The sequence below is a fragment of the Melitaea cinxia genome, chromosome 26, assembly GCF_905220565.1.
Source record: "Melitaea cinxia chromosome 26, ilMelCinx1.1, whole genome shotgun sequence".
NCBI lineage: Eukaryota > Metazoa > Arthropoda > Insecta > Lepidoptera > Nymphalidae > Melitaea > Melitaea cinxia.
Window position 1 is genome coordinate 7,742,455 of NC_059419.1, and position 21,308 is coordinate 7,763,762.

At 41.3% G+C, this 21,308-nt stretch overlaps 1 protein-coding gene across 1 annotated transcript in view; it reads right to left on the reverse strand.

Moving 5' to 3' along the window:
- Window positions 1–21,308, reverse strand: part of LOC123666450 (rho GTPase-activating protein 190) — a 62,203-nt gene that overhangs the window by 36,626 nt on the left and 4,269 nt on the right. Inside the window, exons 3-16 of the mRNA XM_045600541.1 lie at window positions 17,775–17,887; window positions 17,245–17,389; window positions 15,842–16,047; window positions 8,089–8,331; window positions 7,496–7,596; window positions 7,070–7,157; window positions 6,616–6,743; window positions 6,217–6,376; window positions 5,406–5,515; window positions 4,958–5,144; window positions 4,196–4,311; window positions 3,798–3,947; window positions 596–698; window positions 194–347 (exon numbers count right to left, since the gene is read on the reverse strand). Of these exons, the coding sequence (XP_045456497.1) occupies window positions 194–347; window positions 596–698; window positions 3,798–3,947; window positions 4,196–4,311; window positions 4,958–5,144; window positions 5,406–5,515; window positions 6,217–6,376; window positions 6,616–6,743; window positions 7,070–7,157; window positions 7,496–7,596; window positions 8,089–8,331; window positions 15,842–16,047; window positions 17,245–17,389; window positions 17,775–17,887 (2,004 nt within the window). The remainder of the gene's footprint in view (window positions 1–193; window positions 348–595; window positions 699–3,797; window positions 3,948–4,195; window positions 4,312–4,957; window positions 5,145–5,405; window positions 5,516–6,216; window positions 6,377–6,615; window positions 6,744–7,069; window positions 7,158–7,495; window positions 7,597–8,088; window positions 8,332–15,841; window positions 16,048–17,244; window positions 17,390–17,774; window positions 17,888–21,308) is intronic.

Below are 21,308 nucleotides of genomic sequence, written 5' to 3' on the forward strand. Positions count from 1 at the left end.
CCAATCGACCCTCTTTTCTCTTTTTTTATGCAACTACCCCCCAGAAGCTACGGTCACCTTAATCACCACAGGAACAAAACACTGTTATCTTCTGTAAAGTCGAGGTACTTACCCAGTTTTGCTGCTCATGATTTTGAGCAGGATATATCCTGCTCAACCCTATTGTAGTAGTAAGTAACCGACAATAACGTACCGTTGGGCGCGAAGTCCCGCAGCGCATCTGCAGCGAAGTCGTCAGTCTGCAAGCGCTGATCTACACGCCACATCGAACCACCCACACTCACTCGTCGCTCACTATCGCAACCAGCTATGAGACGCTTCCCGAACTCACCCGCTATACCTTCCACCTGAGTATAATAATTATTTTTAACCGACTACGAAAAATGGAGGAGGTTCGCAATTCAACTATATATTTTTTAATTTGTACTAATTCTTTGCTTTTTTACTGCTTGTACCGTATTTCTAGTAATCGAACTTGAATTTGGAGAAAGCAAGTTACTAATTAAATACAATAGAATAAAACAAAATTAGCTATCAATTTAGGACATAAAAGGACACCGATCCTTTATCAAAAAATAAATAGTAAAACACATACCCCTAATATAATGATGTTAATGTTATTTGCATCCGCAGTGAGCGCCCAGGGTGCGGCCGGAGGACCCGCTTGTACTTGTGCCTCTCCCGATGATGTCAGGGATCTGTGCCAAAGTTATACTTCTAATATATATTTGTTTATAAAAAAAAGATTTATGGCGACTGCGGGAATAGAATCTTTAACTCCTTTCCATCGTTTCTTAACCCAGTAACGCATTTTCCACTTTTCCCAGTAACGCATTTTCCACTTTTCCTAGTGCTACCAGTGTTAATAAACAGCAGTGGTCAATTTTTATTAATGATACACTAGCACTTCAGCTAGTTTCACAAAAAGACCAGGACAGTTCTTGTACATGGGGCGTTTCACACGTATGCAGCTGTTCTCGCGCATGGGGCACATCTTGTGCATGAGTCAGTTCTCACGTATGGGGCAGTGCTCGCGCATGGGGCAGTGCACGAAGTGTCTCGCACTCGCCACTCGCTACTCACCCAACCCTGGTGTTGAGGATGAGCGGCAGGCCGGCGTCCAGGCAGGCGGCGCCGGCGGGGCAGTGCTCGCGCATGGGGCAGTGCACGAAGTGTCTCGCACTCGCCACTCGCTACTCACCCAACCCTGGTGTTGAGGATGAGCGGCAGGCCGGCGTCCAGGCAGGCGGCGCCGGCGGGGCAGTGCTCGCGCATGGGGCAGTGCACGAAGTGTCTCGCACTCGCCACTCGCTACTCACCCAACCCTGGTGTTGAGGATGAGCGGCAGGCCGGCGTCCAGGCAGGCGGCGCCGGCGGGGCAGTGCTCGCGCATGGGGCAGTGCACGAAGTGTCTCGCACTCGCCACTCGCTACTCACCCAACCCTGGTGTTGAGGATGAGCGGCAGGCCGGCGTCCAGGCAGGCGGCGCCGGCGGGGCAGTGCTCGCGCATGGGGCAGTGCACGAAGTGTCTCGCACTCGCCACTCGCTACTCACCCAACCCTGGTGTTGAGGATGAGCGGCAGGCCGGCGTCCAGGCAGGCGGCGCCGGCGGGGCAGTGCTCGCGCATGGGGCAGTGCACGAAGTGTCTCGCACTCGCCACTCGCTACTCACCCAACCCTGGTGTTGAGGATGAGCGGCAGGCCGGCGTCCAGGCAGGCGGCGCCGGCGGGGCAGTGCTCGCGCATGGGGCAGTGCACGAAGTGTCTCGCACTCGCCACTCGCTACTCACCCAACCCTGGTGTTGAGGATGAGCGGCAGGCCGGCGTCCAGGCAGGCGGCGCCGGCGGGGCAGTGCTCGCGCATGGGGCAGTGCACGAAGTGTCTCGCACTCGCCACTCGCTACTCACCCAACCCTGGTGTTGAGGATGAGCGGCAGGCCGGCGTCCAGGCAGGCGGCGCCGGCGGGGCAGTGCTCGCGCATGGGGCAGTGCACGAAGTGTCTCGCACTCGCCACTCGCTACTCACCCAACCCTGGTGTTGAGGATGAGCGGCAGGCCGGCGTCCAGGCAGGCGGCGCCGGCGGGGCAGTGCTCGCGCATGGGGCAGTGCACGAAGTGTCTCGCACTCGCCACTCGCTACTCACCCAACCCTGGTGTTGAGGATGAGCGGCAGGCCGGCGTCCAGGCAGGCGGCGCCGGCGGGGCAGTGCTCGCGCATGGGGCAGTGCACGAAGTGTCTCGCACTCGCCACTCGCTACTCACCCAACCCTGGTGTTGAGGATGAGCGGCAGGCCGGCGTCCAGGCAGGCGGCGCCGGCGGGGCAGTGCTCGCGCATGGGGCAGTGCACGAAGTGTCTCGCACTCGCCACTCGCTACTCACCCAACCCTGGTGTTGAGGATGAGCGGCAGGCCGGCGTCCAGGCAGGCGGCGCCGGCGGGGCAGTGCTCGCGCATGGGGCAGTGCACGAAGTGTCTCGCACTCGCCACTCGCTACTCACCCAACCCTGGTGTTGAGGATGAGCGGCAGGCCGGCGTCCAGGCAGGCGGCGCCGGCGGGGCAGTGCTCGCGCATGGGGCAGTGCACGAAGTGTCTCGCACTCGCCACTCGCTACTCACCCAACCCTGGTGTTGAGGATGAGCGGCAGGCCGGCGTCCAGGCAGGCGGCGCCGGCGGGGCAGTGCTCGCGCATGGGGCAGTGCACGAAGTGTCTCGCACTCGCCACTCGCTACTCACCCAACCCTGGTGTTGAGGATGAGCGGCAGGCCGGCGTCCAGGCAGGCGGCGCCGGCGGGGCAGTGCTCGCGCATGGGGCAGTGCACGAAGTGTCTCGCACTCGCCACTCGCTACTCACCCAACCCTGGTGTTGAGGATGAGCGGCAGGCCGGCGTCCAGGCAGGCGGCGCCGGCGGGGCAGTGCTCGCGCATGGGGCAGTGCACGAAGTGTCTCGCACTCGCCACTCGCTACTCACCCAACCCTGGTGTTGAGGATGAGCGGCAGGCCGGCGTCCAGGCAGGCGGCGCCGGCGGGGCAGTGCTCGCGCATGGGGCAGTGCACGAAGTGTCTCGCACTCGCCACTCGCTACTCACCCAACCCTGGTGTTGAGGATGAGCGGCAGGCCGGCGTCCAGGCAGGCGGCGCCGGCGGGGCAGTGCTCGCGCATGGGGCAGTGCACGAAGTGTCTCGCACTCGCCACTCGCTACTCACCCAACCCTGGTGTTGAGGATGAGCGGCAGGCCGGCGTCCAGGCAGGCGGCGCCGGCGGGGCAGTGCTCGCGCATGGGGCAGTGCACGAAGTGTCTCGCACTCGCCACTCGCTACTCACCCAACCCTGGTGTTGAGGATGAGCGGCAGGCCGGCGTCCAGGCAGGCGGCGCCGGCGGGGCAGTGCTCGCGCATGGGGCAGTGCACGAAGTGTCTCGCACTCGCCACTCGCTACTCACCCAACCCTGGTGTTGAGGATGAGCGGCAGGCCGGCGTCCAGGCAGGCGGCGCCGGCGGGGCAGTGCTCGCGCATGGGGCAGTGCACGAAGTGTCTCGCACTCGCCACTCGCTACTCACCCAACCCTGGTGTTGAGGATGAGCGGCAGGCCGGCGTCCAGGCAGGCGGCGCCGGCGGGGCAGTGCTCGCGCATGGGGCAGTGCACGAAGTGTCTCGCACTCGCCACTCGCTACTCACCCAACCCTGGTGTTGAGGATGAGCGGCAGGCCGGCGTCCAGGCAGGCGGCGCCGGCGGGGCAGTGCTCGCGCATGGGGCAGTGCACGAAGTGTCTCGCACTCGCCACTCGCTACTCACCCAACCCTGGTGTTGAGGATGAGCGGCAGGCCGGCGTCCAGGCAGGCGGCGCCGGCGGGGCAGTGCTCGCGCATGGGGCAGTGCACGAAGCCGAGGTGCTGGAACAGCATTAGCTTGCGGTCTTGCTCCATGCGGTCCAACATCTTGTATCTAAAACAAAAGTTACAAAATCGTTTTGATGATTATCCAAACAAACTTTATACAATGGAGCATGTTACTTTCATTATGACACAAACGTATACTACTGTATCCTTTTTGAATATTAGGATTTACTCAGTCAGTAGGAACACAAACGAAGAAGCAAAGCATATAATCTATTCACGACTTTTTAGAATTTTATAGAAAAAACTAACCAAAATATTTAAAGTAAGCCTTCAGTCGGAAATGAGATAACTTACCTGAAATCATCTTGAAGGACATCAGTGATTTCTTTGATGTCTTCTTGAGTGATAGTACCAGTAGGTGATATTCTTTTGAAATGATAGAATAAGTCTGCATGTTCTAATAGAAGTTCCTAGAAATAATACAGAATATTAGTTTAAAAACTATCTTGAAAAATTACTTTATAAGTTAGTTACTAGACTATTATACTTTCTAAGAAATCAGACACAATTAACATTACACAGTTTAACTATCATTTATAATATTTTATAATTTAAAAATAAATACTATTTAAAATTATAAAAAAAAGTTTTCGGCCTAAAGCCTGCAGTGAAAAGACTGTTGTAGTTGTGATAAATCGGTAGTAATACCAGTTTTATTTATGCCTAAACCTTGTAACTCCAACTGTTCTAACAACTTACTTTGTAACAAGCAGTAGAAAACATGATATATTGAATCATAATCTCACATGATGTATTGAATCATAATAATCTTACAACATTATATAAAATTCTCGTGTTTCAATTTTAGTTACAATACTCCTCTGAAATGGCTGGACCCATTTTTATGAAATTTTGTGTGCATATCGGGTAGATCTGAGAATCGGCCAACATCTATTTTTCATACCCCTAAGTTATAAGGGGGGGGATTAAGGGGGTTTATAACATATATGGCAAAACAACGTTTGCGGGGTCAGCTAGTTATCTATCTATAAAGCCCAATATCTAGGACAAATTATGATAAATCTTAACATTTAGAGAGAGATACAAGCTTTTTACCTGTAAATTATGCTTCGCTCGTCTCTGTATCTCCCTTTGATGTTCATCATAGACCCTCTGCTGTTGCTCCTCAGTTAACGCTTCATAGCACTCCCGTCCCATTAAAAGCACCCTTACTTCCGACAACTGCTTTCCAGGAGTAACATACCCAGTTTCTTCTAGGAGACGCTTGAATTGTTGACACCATCTGATGGCAGAGAAATATTGGTCAGATAAATTATTGTATATGTATGTGATATGTGTAATATGTAAGTATTTATTAGTAGTTATTGTATATATGTGTAAGTATATGTAATTGAGAAGGCCAATGAATATTATTAGACAGTGTTTTAACTTGAAGATATTGTCAATGTGAGTAATTTATTAATATTACTGTGATATATTGATAATATTTTGGTATACATTCTCTTCTAGCGTGCATTTTAATTTGTCTACTGGTATAACTTACTCGAAATTTCTCTGCTTTTCTTGCGCCTCGTGGAGGTAAGACTTAAATATTGTTGCTGCTTCATTGGTTTCTAATATTTCGTATGGAATTTTCTGTGACTGGCCTAGAGTCTGAAACAAAAAAAAAATCCTATTATTGCAGGAGAATCCTCGAATAAAATTATATTTAACTGAGGTGGGTAGGGCACAGCAGGAAATTTCGGCTCAAAATTGGGGAATTGGGATAGGGTCAACAACACGTTTGCGATGCTTTTGGTGTTGCAGACGTCTATAAGTCACGGTAATCGCTTACCATCAGATGAGCTGTACACTTGTTTGCCGATTTAGTTACATAAAAAAAGTCCCAAGTCATAAAAGGTTTTCCGAATTCAGCATTAATACATAATTATGAAAGACTCGCTACCTCTACCTAGAGAGGTAGAGGTAGCGAGAGGTACCTGGTAGCGCGCGCGCTCTCCCACGCGCAGCGTGGCGTCGGCGGCGCGCGGGCTGTCGGGCTCGGAGCCGCTGTTGGAGCGCGGCGTGTAGAGGTAGAGGTAGAGGTAGAGGTAGCGAGAGGTACCTGGTAGCGCGCGCGCTCTCCCACGCGCAGCGTGGCGTCGGCGGCGCGCGGGCTGTCGGGCTCGGAGCCGCTGTTGGAGCGCGGCGTGTAGAGGTAGAGGTAGAGGTAGAGGTAGCGAGAGGTACCTGGTAGCGCGCGCGCTCTCCCACGCGCAGCGTGGCGTCGGCGGCGCGCGGGCTGTCGGGCTCGGAGCCGCTGTTGGAGCGCGGCGTGTAGAGGTAGAGGTAGAGGTAGAGGTAGCGAGAGGTACCTGGTAGCGCGCGCGCTCTCCCACGCGCAGCGTGGCGTCGGCGGCGCGCGGGCTGTCGGGCTCGGAGCCGCTGTTGGAGCGCGAGGCGGGGCGCGCCTCGCTGAAGTACACGGAGAAGTCGCGGTGCGCGCGCAGCTGTCGCACCACCGTCGACCAGTCGCTGCGGGCGGACACCACGAGCTTAGTTCATACTATGTCTTGCATATCATCGAGGGTAATGCAACAAGCGTTGCCATTAAGCAATTTAAGCATCATTCGTGTTGAGGAGCGAGAGTTCATCAATAGAAGCGGTCAAGGATTCGATTCGCTGATCTAGCTAAATGTACGTTTATACAATTATTGATAGAATTTTGACTACTTATCCATAGTTTACTAGCCTAAAACGCTTTGGATACATACCTCTCTTGCAAGTCATCGGTGGGTAGTTGCATTCGAGTAAGTATTTGTGGTAGTTTAGCCAGCTGCTTGCGAAGTTTCTTTGCTGAACGTTCCTCCTTTAACCTCCTTATGTGACGACGGAAGACAACCTAAGCAATAAAAAAATAATAATTACATATAAATACAATTTATCGTACACCAGTCTTTCAGTCACGTGATTTTTACCATGTATTTTTATAGCTATCCAATTGCTTTCATATCGATGTCTAGACTAGTGTAGCGTTTGATTAACGATAACTATTAAAAAAAAAGTCACCGGTAATGTGATAATATTTGTGGATTTATACTAACTAAAATTCTCAGGTTTCTTTTATATTAATAGTTTGTAATAATACATTAGCTATTTTATGTTATAGTTATTAGCTTTTTTTAACATTCTAGCAAATCGATGCCAAAAAATATAAATAATACACACCTGAGTACCATCATTACCAAATTGCTGGACAAATTTGATCCATTCAGGATAGTGACACAACCTTTTACTGACTGTTGACCAAATTTCTCTGAAAAAGATGAAAAAATTTAGAAATATGTAAAATAACTCAATACAGAGTCATTTGAGTCATCCCCGTTGTTTCAGCTTTAAGAGTTGAGGAATATAAATAAATAAATAAACCGGCCAAGTGCGAGTCGGACTCGCACACCGAGGGTTCCATACAAAAACTCTTAAAAATATTTTTACTATATGGTATAACTAAAAAGTTATGCTTTTCGCAATTTTTTCTATATGTGTGCTATAAGACGTTGCTTCGACCAAATTTCAAGATTTTGAGTTCACAAGTGGCCAAGGTATTTTCGTACTATATCCATTAACAAAGAAAAAGAAAGTAAAAATTCTTACTTATGGTCTTGGACGTGTATTCTGATCAGCTGCGTAAAGGCTTCAGTTACGAAATCTAAAGTCTCTCTTCTAATGCGCAACGCCTCTGCATAGTTCGCTACCTGTTAACAAATTATCATTTTTATTTTTGTGATGCGTATCTTTATTTTACTGGAAGAAATGGCTAATTAGCCATAAGTCCGCCCATTGTACTTCACTGTCTGTAACTATATTTATACTTTGTTTGTAATATATTTGTGGTGTACAATAAAGTATAAAATAAATAAATAAATAAATTCACTAGTTACTTAGACAAACTGGTTTATTTATTTTACACTTACGCAAACATTTATATATGTTATAAAAGCATAATTATACTTTAATAATACATTTAACAATATACATAAGTACGAACAGTTTAGTGTTATTTTACTTATGTTAGTTTTCTTGTATCAGACTCTACAAAAAATTTTAAAAGCAAGCTACATCATTAATTAAATAATATTCAAAATTAACTTTACTAGAGTTTACTTAGCTAACTTAAGTGAGAACCTAAGGAATTAACCTAATTAAGATCTTTATGTTCAAAATAAGCATAAAATAGTTATACAAACCTTAATCCTAGCTTTAGATTTGTCAACCATTTGTGCCAGCAGGAAAAACGCCTGATCTACATTGACATTATCATGACTCGATGTTTCAACTATAGGTATTGAACCTTTGAACTCCTTTCTTTGAACCAATCTCTCCGCCTCTCTCACTCCTTGTTCACATGCTTCATCGTTCTTAGCTGTCACTAGCACAACCGGTTTCTTTAGTTTTATTATGTTTTGGAGTATCGCTGCTAGGGTTTCGTTCTGAAAGGAAAATAATTGAAATATTCATACCATATTGTAATAACTCTTTTTATACTATAAAGATGTTATCGTACTCTATGAAAGCCGAAATACCAGGACTAATGAAAAAAAAAAAAAGAAGAAGAACTTAGTGCTTAGTGTTTGAACCTAGTGCTTTGTGTTGGACCTAGTGTTAGTGAATTCGTTAGTTAGTGGTGTCAGAAGTGGGATGGTAAGGTGGGCGGATCCAGTGGGCGGGGCCCGAGACAAAGTGGGCGGGGCCTGAGCCCGAGTGGGAGGGGCCTGAGCCAAAGTGGGCGGAGCCTGAGCCAGAGTAGGCGGACCCTTAGCCAGAGTAGGCGGGGCCTGAGCCAGAGTAGGCGGGGCCTGAGCCTGAGTAGGCGGGGGCTGAGCCCGAGAGGGCGGGGCCTGAGCCCGAGTGGGCGGAGCCTGGGGGCGTGGTCAGTGGGCGGCGCATGATAGACGGGGTTAGTAGGCGGGGCTTTGCCCACAGTAGGCGGGGCTTGGCCCACGGTGGGCGGAGCTTGGTCCCCAATGGTTGTGGCCTCTGCAGCTCGTTGTGCCCTTGTCCTGACGCCCCCCTTGAAGTCTTCTCTCGGAGTCAATGGCATCTCCAAATCTCACTTCCGACACCAGTTGTTACGTGTTAGAGTCAGCAGGTCTTTCTCTCCAAATCCTTGGAACCCTAACACGTAACAACTGGTGTTCTCACTTGACTGTAACCCATTTTCCCGAACTAAGGCGTGTATATAGCGCATTTTTCCCCTTAAATCGCTGACATAGTTTTGTACGGTATTTGGTTCCTCCGGTGACCCTCCAGTCAATAGGTCTACTGGTATTCGTAATTCTCTACCGTAATTGACATACGTCGGGGTAGCTTTTATGCTCTCATGCTCGGCGGTTCGGTACGACAGAAGGAAGAGCGGTATATACTTGTCCCAATCTTTTTGTTTGTCGTCTACCAACTTCGCTAAATGCCTCTCAAGGGTCTGGTTAAATCTCTCAACCATTCCATCAGACTGTGGATGGTATGCGGTGGTCCTCGTCTTATGCATGCCCAAAATTCTGCACACTTCCTGGAATGCTTGCGATTTGAAGTTCCTGCCCTGATCAGAATGGATTTCTAGAGGCACACCAAAGCGACATATCACTTCTTCGACTAACTTAGAAGCGACTGTTGTAGCTTCTTGGTTTGGTATGGCGAATACTTCGGGCCATTTGGTAAAGTAGTCCATGACGACCATAAAATAGTTGTTTCCCGATTCCGTTACAGGAAATGGCCCCGCTACGTAAACTGCAATTCGTTCCCACGGTGCACCGACGTTATACAACCACAGGTTCCCACGGCTCCTGGTCTGTGGTCCTTTTACAGCAGCGCAAGTAGTACATTTGCGGCACCAATCCTGTACATCATCTCGACAATGCAACCAGTAAAATCGTTTTCGCACTTTTGTTAACGTCCTCTTGACACCTAGATGACCTCCTGATACGCCATCATGTATTTCACGGAGAACATCTGGTACTCTCGTTCTTGGGACAATTATCTGAAGGTGGAACTCTCGGCCGTTAGTCTTCTCCAATTTCCGGTAGAGTATTCCGTTTTGAAGTATCAGACTGTCCCATTGAGCCTATTGAGCCCTGTTTTTTGAGATCCAATGGCCGTGTTGCTTGCATCCGTGTCGACTATAAAACGGCCTTCGGTTTGTGGATATCCCAGGATTGGTGTTTCACACAGATGTTTTTTCAGTTTCTGAAAAGAATCTTCACAAGTCCTATCACAACTAAATTGTCGTTTATCTTCTGTCAGCCGATGTAATGGCTTGGCTATCTCTGAGAATCCCTTAACAAAACGCCTGTAGTATGAGCACAGTCCGAGGAATGCCCGCACTTCGGTTTTGTCCTTAGGGGTAGGCCATTTTTGGACTGCTTCCAGTTTCTCCGGGTCTGTCTGGATTCCATCACTGGAGATAACATGGCCGAGATAACTGACCTTATTCCTGAATAAACGACACTTTTTCGGGTTCAACTTTAATTTGTTGGCGAAAACTTGCTCCAAATTTTGCAAATGGTCCTCGAAGTCACAGCCGACAATGATGATGTCATCTAAGTAGACTAAGCATGCCTCTCCAACTAAGCCTGCCAGTACACACTCCATGAGTCGCTCAAATGTGGCGGGTGCGTTGCACAATCCGAAGGGCATGACTTTAAATTGCCTAAACCTTTACCGGTCGAGAAAGCTGTCTTCTCCTTGTCTTTTGGATGAATTTCCACCTGCCAGTATCCAGATTTTAGATCTAGGGTTGAGAACCATTTCATGCCACTCAAGGTATCCAAAGTGTCGTCGATTCGAGGTAACGGGTAACTGTCCTTCTTAGAGACATCATTGAGACGCCTATAGCCCACACAAAATCTCGTGCTACCGTCTTTCTTTTTCACTAATACAACAGGTGAGCACCACGGACTTGCAGACGGTTCAATAATCTTATTCCTTCTCATGTCCTCCAAAAGGCCTTCAACTTCTTTTTCCTTTGCAATTGGTATCCGTCTTGCTCCTTGACGAATTTGTTATTCACTTCCCGTATCTATCCTGTGCTGGACCACTGATGTTCTTCCAAGGTCCCCTTCGTGACTGGAGAAGATATGCGCGTAGCGCTGTAAAAACTTCTTGGCTTTCATGCTCTGCGAATAAGAGAGATTACTCTTGCAGTCATCGAATAGCTCAGTCACTAATCCGTAGTTGTTGCTCTTTGCCAAGTCTGCGCCTGTCGTCGAACTACACCTTTTCATCCAGACCACTTCTTCACACTTTCCAATGACGTCACTTTTGTTCAAGCAGATCTCGCGATCATCAAGATTCAAAACCTTGGCCACAGCGGTACTGCTTCCACTAACAAGGGTTCTCGCCGTCATCAGTTTTTGCGCCGATGTCTTGGTAGGTGTGCCGTCGATCAACACGCATCTGTTTAACTTTTTCTTTCCAGTTGTCGGTAGTTTCACCAACACCCGAGCTTCCGCTCTTCCAGGTGTAATGACTTTCTTTACACATGCGACTTTCCCGCAAGCACCACCAAGAATGAAGACTTCTTCTTCACCACACTTGAAAACTCCGTCAGTGACATTAATTCTACAGTTGTGTTTCTTCATGAAATCCAAACCATAGATGCAATCATCCATAATCTCAGCCACGATAACGTTATGAGAGTATGAGGACCCCCCTTCATACATCGTAACTGACATTTCTCCCAGGACGGGTATTGGTTGACCGGAGGCCGTAAGAAGCCGACAGTTAATTCTCTTTTTGTGTTCCCTTGCGACTTTTACCAGCCTTGGGTTCACTATTGTTCTAGAGGCGCCTGTGTCTAGAGTCATTTTGCAATCCGTCCCGTTAATAGTTCCCTGAATCGCAAGACTATTCCCGCTGCATGCCTGAGAGATAACAGTTATTGGGGCTTCCTCCGCGTCAGCCAGTACTCGCCCCTTAGTCCTGGCTTTTATTCGTTTCCCTGCTCCCGTGCAAGGGACGAAGCCCCTTGTTTCTTCAGCTCCTCAATCTGTTCCTCGATCCTTTTCATCCTTGCTATCTGGGTCTCCTTCTGCGGGCAGTTGAGCTGAAGATGACCCCTTTCGCCGCACTTATAGCACATAACTCCAGAATTTTTCTTCGTAGGAGCCTTAACCTCCTTGACTTCCTCAGAGACCTCGCGGATCTTATGGGTCTGCCGTATGTCATGGCGGTAGAGAATTACGAATACCAGTAGACCTATTGACTGGAGGGTCACCGGAGGAACCAAATACCGTACAAAACTATGTCAGCGATTTAAGGGAAAAAATGCGCTATATACACGCCTTGGTTGGAGAGAAAAACCTGCTGACTCTAACGCGTAACAATATTATCATGCTATCACCTACCGGGAGTGAGCAGTGAACCTTTATTTCCTCAACGCATTATGTAACAACGAGTAATCTAACGACGAATATTTGAATGTTGTTGTTATTATGTTAATAACCATGCTATATAAGCTAGCTTCACACTATAAAAATCACGCAATATAAGTAACTAAGCCGATAAACATAATTAAATGAATATAAGTAGACGAGACAATTTTAAAGCAGCGCCATCTATGAGATTTTTCTGTAGATATGAAATGTAAAGAAGACACGGGTAAATCAATGTTATTTTAAAAGGTATAATCGTAGGTATTTTTGGTACTGAATAGCATTCACGCAGACGACGTTGCGGGCAGCAGCTAGTAAATAATAAATGTACATACATTTTTAATACCACATAGAACGGCATAAACGTTTATTGTAGTTCACAGGAAATTTTTTTGAGACTTTAGGATGAGACTTAGGATTACCCAATAAGAGCTTCGTGGAGTACAATGTTATTAGTCCTTTTTTTTAGATGTTAGAGAGAGTGTACCGCTGGCGCAAGGTTTTTTATTCATAGTGAATACAAATAATGTGAGAATAATATTAATATATGGCCCTATTTCGTTGTCAATTTTATTTTTGGCGGCCTTTTTACCGACCATTTCACATAAACGAAATATAAATTTGTTGCCTTTTATGTTCGATGCTCGATTAATATTTTTTTTTTTTTCGTAATTCTGTAACTTCTACTAATTCTTAGCAAAAATATTCAATATATTATTAGGTTTTGAAATAATTTTAGCAATATGTTAGCGTTAATATTTGAACATAAAATGAATTTTATATTTGTCTATGGCTTATTAATATTGTTCATTCATTTGCTCTTTGTGTCACTTTACTATAGTTACAATATTACTCTATTGTCTGTGGTCGGAAGTACGCCATATTTGTACCTACCCCACCCCAGCCTGCAAAATAATGATATTTGTAATAAAAAAAATACTAATTGATAGATTTTGAATAGCTCAATTCAACTACGTTGTCCTTTTAAATTGCTCACCTCAAATTATATAATTAAAAATCAAATTTAAAAAAAAATCAAATATTTTCAAACTCCTATATCTTTTGATGTATACAATATTTTAAATTGCTCAACGTGTTAAAGAACTGCTCAAGTTGCATTTATAATTGCTCAAGTACAGTTTTGAACAGCTCCACTTTTCTTAATTTTTAAATAAATATAAATAGTTTGAACAAATAAAATAATGATATTTGTAAAAAAAATGCTAATTGATACATTTTCAATAGCTCAATTCAACTACGTTGTCCTTTTAAATTGCTCACCTCAAATTATTTAATTAAAAATCAAAAAAGTCGTTGAAAAATATTCTTTTATCAATATTTTCAAACTCCTATATCTTTTGATGTCTACAATATTTTAAATTGTTCAACGTGTTAAAACCCTGCTGAAGTTGCATTTATAATTGCTCAAGTACAGTTTGGAACAGCTCCACTTTCCTTAATTTTTAAATAAATATAAATAGTTTAAACAAATTTAACGTTTATATTATAAGACAGGTGTACGCTGCGCGTGCGCATAGACAATGATGCGAAGCAAAAAAATTGCGGATATTCGTAATAAAAAAGACACTAATCGATAGATTTTCAATAGCTCAATTCAACTTCGTTGCCTTTTTAATTCATCTTATTTTTTAATTCATCTTATAATTTAACGTTTATATCATAAGATAATGTGAGCGCTGCAGATGCGCATAGACAATGATGAAAAATCAAAAAAAATTGCGGATATTCGTAATAAAAAGATGCTAATCGTTCGATTTTCAATAGCTCAATTCAACTACGTTGGCCTTTTAAATTGCTCACCTTAAACTATTTAATTAAAGCAACCGGCAAATGAGGATAAAAGTGGTAAGTAATGTTACTTTAACAATGTATGTGAGTCCTGATAACTAATAAAAGTATGTAATTTGTCAAACTGTACTTGAGCAATTATATATGTGCAATTATGTGTAATTATGTGTGTGCTGTGTGGCTACGGCACTAAAGAATTTAGCCACCCCCCCCTCTTCCCGTGGGTGTCGTAAGAGGCGACTAAGGGACAACAAGGTTCCACAACCACCTTGGAACTTAAGAAGCCGACCGATGGCGGGATAACCATCCAACTGCTGGCTTTGAAACACACAGGCTGAAGACGGTCATCAGCATCTTCGGTGCGACAAAGCCAGTACTGTGGTCACCAACCCGCCTGTCCAGCGTGGTGACTATGAGCAAAACACATGAGTTCACGTTATTTTTGGCGTAAACTTGTGGAGGCCTATGTCCAGCAGTGGACTGTATAGGCTGTAAAGATGAATTAAAAAGGCAACGAAGTTGAATTGAGCTATTGAAAATCTATCGATTAGTGTCTTTTTTATTACGAATATCCGCAATTTTTTTGCTTCGCATCATTGTCTATGCGCACGCGCAGCGTACACCTGTCTTATAATATAAACGTTAAATTTGTTTAAACTATTTATATTTATTTAAAAATTAAGGAAAGTGGAGCTGTTCCAAACTGTACTTGAGCAATTATAAATGCAACTTCAGCAGGGTTTTAACACGTTGAACAATTTAAAATATTGTAGACATCAAAAGATATAGGAGTTTGAAAATATTGATAAAAGAATATTTTTCAACGACTTTTTTGATTTTTAATTAAATAATTTGAGGTGAGCAATTTAAAAGGACAACGTAGTTGAATTGAGCTATTGAAAATGTATCGAATAGCATTTTTTTTACAAATATCATTATTTTATTTGTTCAAACTATTTATATTTATTTAAAAATTAAGAGAAGTGGATCTGTTCCAAACTATACTTGAGAAATTATAAATGCAACTTGAGCAGTTTTTTAACACTTTGAGCAATTTAAAATATTGTATACATCAAAAGATATAGGAGTTTGAAAATATTTGATTTTTTTAAAAAAATTTGATTTTTAATTATATAATTTGAGGTGAGCAATTTAAAAGGACAACGTAGTTGAATTGAGCTATTCAAAATCTATCAATTAGTATTTTTTTTATTACAAATATCATTATTTTGCAGGCTGGGGTGGGGTAGGTCATATTTGTTTACTATTTAGGACTATTCCAAAAAAATAGAATATAGATAAAATATACACTGGAACAAACTTCTTTCAATTTCACGTGTGTAATGCATGTAACGTAGAAACAAACAATAGATTATGTCTTTATGCATTTCACACTTCATATACTCAGGATAATTTCAACTGATTAATGTGACAGATAATTTGTTGACTTTAACCTTACATGCTTTTTACAGAATTGGACATCCTATTATTGCCATAGGTGTTTTTGTCTACAGCAATCTTGTTTTTTTGGAGTTAATTCTTTAATTTCTTAAGGCTATAAAGTTCCCGGTATGAAAAATTATGATGAGTGAAATCGTGTGAAACTAACGCTGGCCTGCCTTGAGTATGACCGCGCAACGTCTCTTGCGACAACGAGATATCGTACATTTTTTTACAGTAAAATTGTTTTTAATCATTAATTTGAATCATCAATTATTACAAGTTTAGTTAAGATTGACAATTTATTAATTAAAAAACTAATTACCTGTTTCTCCCAACTACGTCCGGGTACCAGGCTAACATCATACACGCAGAGGAAACCGTCCACGGATAATTTTCCATCGGGCATGAGTTTCTGCTCGTATTCTTTCTCGATCCCCAGTTGGTTCTTACACACGTACATCAACTTTTCAGCTGACTGTAATTTTGTAGCGACACATCTTTTTACGTAGGTCTCCGTTTTACCCACGGCTAAAAAAAAAACATTTACGAAATTGAATACTTCATAAAATATTCAAGATCCTTTATAGCATAAATAAGTATTTATAGCATAAATAAGTTTTTTATTCACACAGTATACACATAACATTAAACCATGAAAATTATCAATAAATCTAATATTTTCAACTTTCATGACGTAACAGAAAAATTTTTAACTATCTTTTGCTAATATACCGCATTAATAAAAAATGTGAGCAAACGGTTAACGTTGGTTTAAATCAGTAAATAAACATAGCTAGAAAAGTTATGGCAGCGATAACACTCAAAACATTCATCGACTTTAAAGCAATGTAAGTTTTTATATCCATATTTCCTACATGTACATCCTTCTCCTACATGGGGAAAGAGGCCTATGCCCAGGAATAGGATATTACAGGCTGAAGCGTAGCGTAGCGTATCCGTATTTGTTTTTTTTTAAAGAACAAGTAATGAATAATAGAAACTACATAACTTTTTAAAAATTCATTTATTTTTGACAACGTGCTGGAGCAATAAATGCAGCAACAGGCTATCACGCTAGCGGCTATGGATTATGTCCCTCGCTTGTAACAAGTTTTCGTATAGGCTATATTAGATCCTGATTGTGGTTTGTATTTGTTTTTTTTTTTTTACGAAACAAAAGAAAGTCATTCATATATTCGCAAGGACTTCGACTGTGTGAAATATACGCCTAGAAGGAGATCATAACTCTTAAAATGTCACTTAAAGATTATATTAATAGTATTTATGACATTTACCAATGAACTAACCTTGTGATGCGTTTATATTGGCTACCAGGCGGTCATAACTCTTAAGACGATTTTAGTACGTTTAAAGTCTTATGTATTGATGACATTTTTTTTCTAATTATAAGTAACTAACAACCGCTTTGGTGTCACTGCTTGTGGGCGCCGAAAACACCGACGGTTGCGGGTTCGATTCTCGCTAGGGATGGATAAATATTTCGTTCCAGCTTGGATGTCTGTCTTTGTGGGTCTTCCCACCGTCCCTCGGAGAGTACATTAAGCCGTCGGTCCCGATTATTATCATAAATACCTGATAGTATAATAAGGAATATATCCGCCAACCTGCAGTTGAGCAGCGTGGTAGATTAAGCTCCTATCCTCTTACGCGGAGACAGAGGCCAATGCCCAGTAGTGGGATTTTACAGGCTGAAACGTAACTAACCTTTGAACGGTTGAAAGCAGGCATCGTCAACGAACTCCGTCTGTTCAACCACCTCAAATCTATACTCTTGTTCATCCTGCTCTTTCTGAACGTTGCCCCAGTATAAAAAGTGATCATTGTTCACTACTCGTCCGCTGAAGTCCGACTGTAAATAATTATTTACTTTTAAACTTACTTATAGAGGGCCATATACATATAGAGAGAAAAAACTACAGCTAATATTATCCATGATCGTGAAAACTTGGAACGTGAAACGCGCGTAGAAGATTAAGTGCCATTCCTATTCCTAATAAGACATGAGACCTTTTCGTAGCGTTGTGATCTTTGTAGACTGTTGTAGTTTAGTTAACTAAACAATAGAGAAAAAGTAAGAAAAGGCGAAATGATCAAATGTGTAGATTAGATTTTTGACAGTCATCACAAAAATTCTATTTCTCACATCGTCCTTGTCTTCATCTTTACATTGTTATCAATTTACAATGTTCATATTATAGTATTACGAAATTTAAATTTACTTTATTGTAACTCACCTGACTTAACACAGATATGTGGTCAACATTATAGTCGTCGGCATCTGTGCGGACAAACCTATTGCAGAGACACGATTTTCCAACACCTAACTGTCCTTTATCCTTTTCAGTACCTAAAAAAAAAAAAAATATGATACATTGAAATCCTATTTTTAAACTAGACAATAGTTCATAATTCTCGATACATAAAAATGCCAGTTTTATACATGTTGGTACAAATAATAAACGCGTCAAGTTCAATTCGGTGACTATCGGCAACTATGATACTGCCATTAAACCAATCAATCAACTATTATACTCGTATATTTAATCTAAGCCAACTCATACTAATATTTAAAAATAAAACCTAACTTTATTGAAATTTGAATGTGCAAATCTCAGGATCTAAATGACCACGACACGACTCGTTAGAGCGAAGTAGTAACCACTTATTTCATTTCGAGTGAATCTGCGAAGGTCGCCTCAAGTATATCTCTTAAAGAAAAAATGCTTACAGTTTAACCAATGTATTAATTTTATTGTTAGCTAGATACAAGGCGAAATTCCTATAGCTATTTTCTTTTTTGCGTATATCATAGGTACATTTTTTTTTAATTTTCTTTTATGTAAACAGTGTCTTGGCAATAACGAACTCAAAAAAAGTACAAAAGTATCTTATTTAATGCACTCATTCAAGAGAAATACTAGTACATCATTATGGCGAATCACTTTTTTTCATGTAGATTATTGACAGATAGCTTTAAATTACACGAAAAATAAGGACTACAGGAATCGCAAAAGCTTTGTAAAGGTTTTTTTTACTACATTTTAAATTTTCTGTGACCCTCCGTTAAAATGTTTACTTTTTAATACGAAATAATTAATCGCAAATGATTTATTGTCATCTGCGATTAATGAGTTCCGTTCCTCTGCTCGGTACCGTTTATATCATTTTCAACAAAGAGTGACTCAAAAATATCACAGTTTTAAACAATAGATTGACCCAAAAAATATATCCATTTTTCGCTTTTGGTTGACCAATTATATTTAGTGAAATCAATTAAAATGAAAATGAAAATACGTAAAAAAAATTAATTAGGAATTGTATTTATTTCGGATATAATTTTGTCGGACTGAATTTTAGTTGGCAAAGTCAATGTTTCCCTTGCCTTAACAAAACAACACAAGTGAAATTTTGGGTCACTCTCGAACGAAATCTCTACACATAAATGAACAATGGATAATCCGTTAAAAGTTTGCGGCCAATCGCGAGTAAAATACGCAACAAAACATTAACTCAATAACAAGTAATGTATTAGAAGTGTTTTATTCATCGCAGCACAATTTTTATCCTATTAATTACGACACAGTGCCTTGATCTACTTAAATCTATAATCTTCACCATAAGGTTTCATACATTACAATACTCTAGTTGAACTAGTAACCTTAAGAGCATTTCTTTATTTTATCTTGTTTGTTTTCTGGTTTGCATTGGAATGTTTAGTGTATAAACAACATTTTTTACGCGTCTATGCTGACAAGTCCGACGAAAACAACGCCTAACCAAAAACAAACATAGGCTTTGTCAACACCTATTCAGGGTAAACACACGTCATGGAGTGTATAACTGTATATATTAATTTTTACTAATTTATTATTTTTGTTTTGTTACAGCTACTTTACGAATTTGCGGGAAGCATACGAAGCCAAAAATGCGTTTCTAGCGTGAAATAATATAGAAAATAAATTTAAAGTTTGTATTATAATTGTGTATGCTCGCAAACGAAAAAAAAAACCGACTTCAATTACATCGACGAGTAATACAACGTAGATCGACGAAAAAATAGTCAAGTAACTACGCGTTATCAAAGATTACTCAAAAAGTAGTTACCAGATCTCAATAAAATTTATATGTGACCACAAGACAAACATCAGCTTTCGATTAAATTAAAAATTATCAAAATCGGTACACCCAGTAAAAAGTTATTACGGATTTTCGAGAGTTTCCTTCGATTTCTCTGGGATCCCATCATCAGATCCTGGTTTCCTTATCATTCAAAAACGCATTATTAGATATAACTCGAAAAGTAGTTGTTAGATCTCAAATAAATTTAAATGGGACCAATTGGCACACACCACCTTTCGATTAAAACAAAATTTGTCGAAATCGGTCTACGCGGTCAAAAGTTCTGATGTAACATACATAAAAAAAAAAACAGTCGAATTGAGAACCTCCTCTTTTTTTGGAAGTCGGTTAAAAATGAAATTAATACTTAAAGCTTATTATTTGGTGCAGGATTATACCTATTAATAAAAAGATGTGTGGTTTTAGTGACCTATACAAACTTTATAATAAAAGTTTTCTTTTTTATAAAGAGTAGGTGTGGAACCTAACTGTGGAATTTCTTTTCTATTCTTCTCAGCTGAATCTACATTATTAATTTGTAAAATGACGATTGGTTTCTTGAAGCCTATATGAATAAAGTCATTTCAATTTTGATTTTTTTAATTATAAGAAGTTTAGTGGGAAAGACTTAAGTAAGATAAAGGTGCTCTTTTCAGACTAACCCTCTACAAAACTTGTGGTAATACCCCAACCAAGTCCTGACTAAGGTCTAAAATAATAAAGGGTAAATCACGAAAATTTAAATCATTGCAAGTCCAACCTCCTCTTTATAAAAATTTTGGTAATTAACCATATTTTATATGTAATTGAAATTAAATTTAAATTTCTCTACTCAATTATGTTTGTAATTTTTTTTTGTGTTTGAAATTTGGTAAAACAATATTTTATTCTAGCATTGATTATGACAATAGTATCATCTATTTTGTAGTTACCTACAAGACTATTCTAATAATTATAAGTTCAAGAAGTCACCCAATAAAAAGAAAATCTCCTTTACATGATTTAAACTCACCTTATACACCTTTTACATTTACCCAATTTATTTATATATTAGAAAAGATACTAATTTGACCCGTATGTATTCAGCTATTATACAATTCATCATGACTATATTTAAAATATATAACAAACTATGCTTGTTTTAACAAAATTGTTTGCAAAACAATCAAGTAAAGAAAAGGAATGGATGCATTTATTTTATTTTTATGTTTCTTACAATCTTAGTTGTTACTTACAGCCTTTATTAATTTTTTTTAGTAACTACTTTTACTAATTTATTGTTTAAATTTTAAATGAAAAACATGGTCTATTTAAAAAATATATTGGTATGTTATAAAAAAAAATGGAAATAAAAAAACAACTCAAGTAACAAAAAGTAATAGCATATTAATTTAACAAATCAAATTTAAATTATGGATAAACATTGATATCTCTATGTTTATTGATAAGAAAATGATTAAAAGGAAGTAATAACAAACATGGGGAAGTGAAAATAAGAAATGATAACATTACAATAGAGATTCACAATTGGTTCATTAAGGGTCATGTATTTAAGTACCGTTACATATGTATGATTCATACCATCTCCGAGATTGAGAACATTTTAAATTACCAGTGTAAATAAAAAAGAATTTTTATTACTTACTACA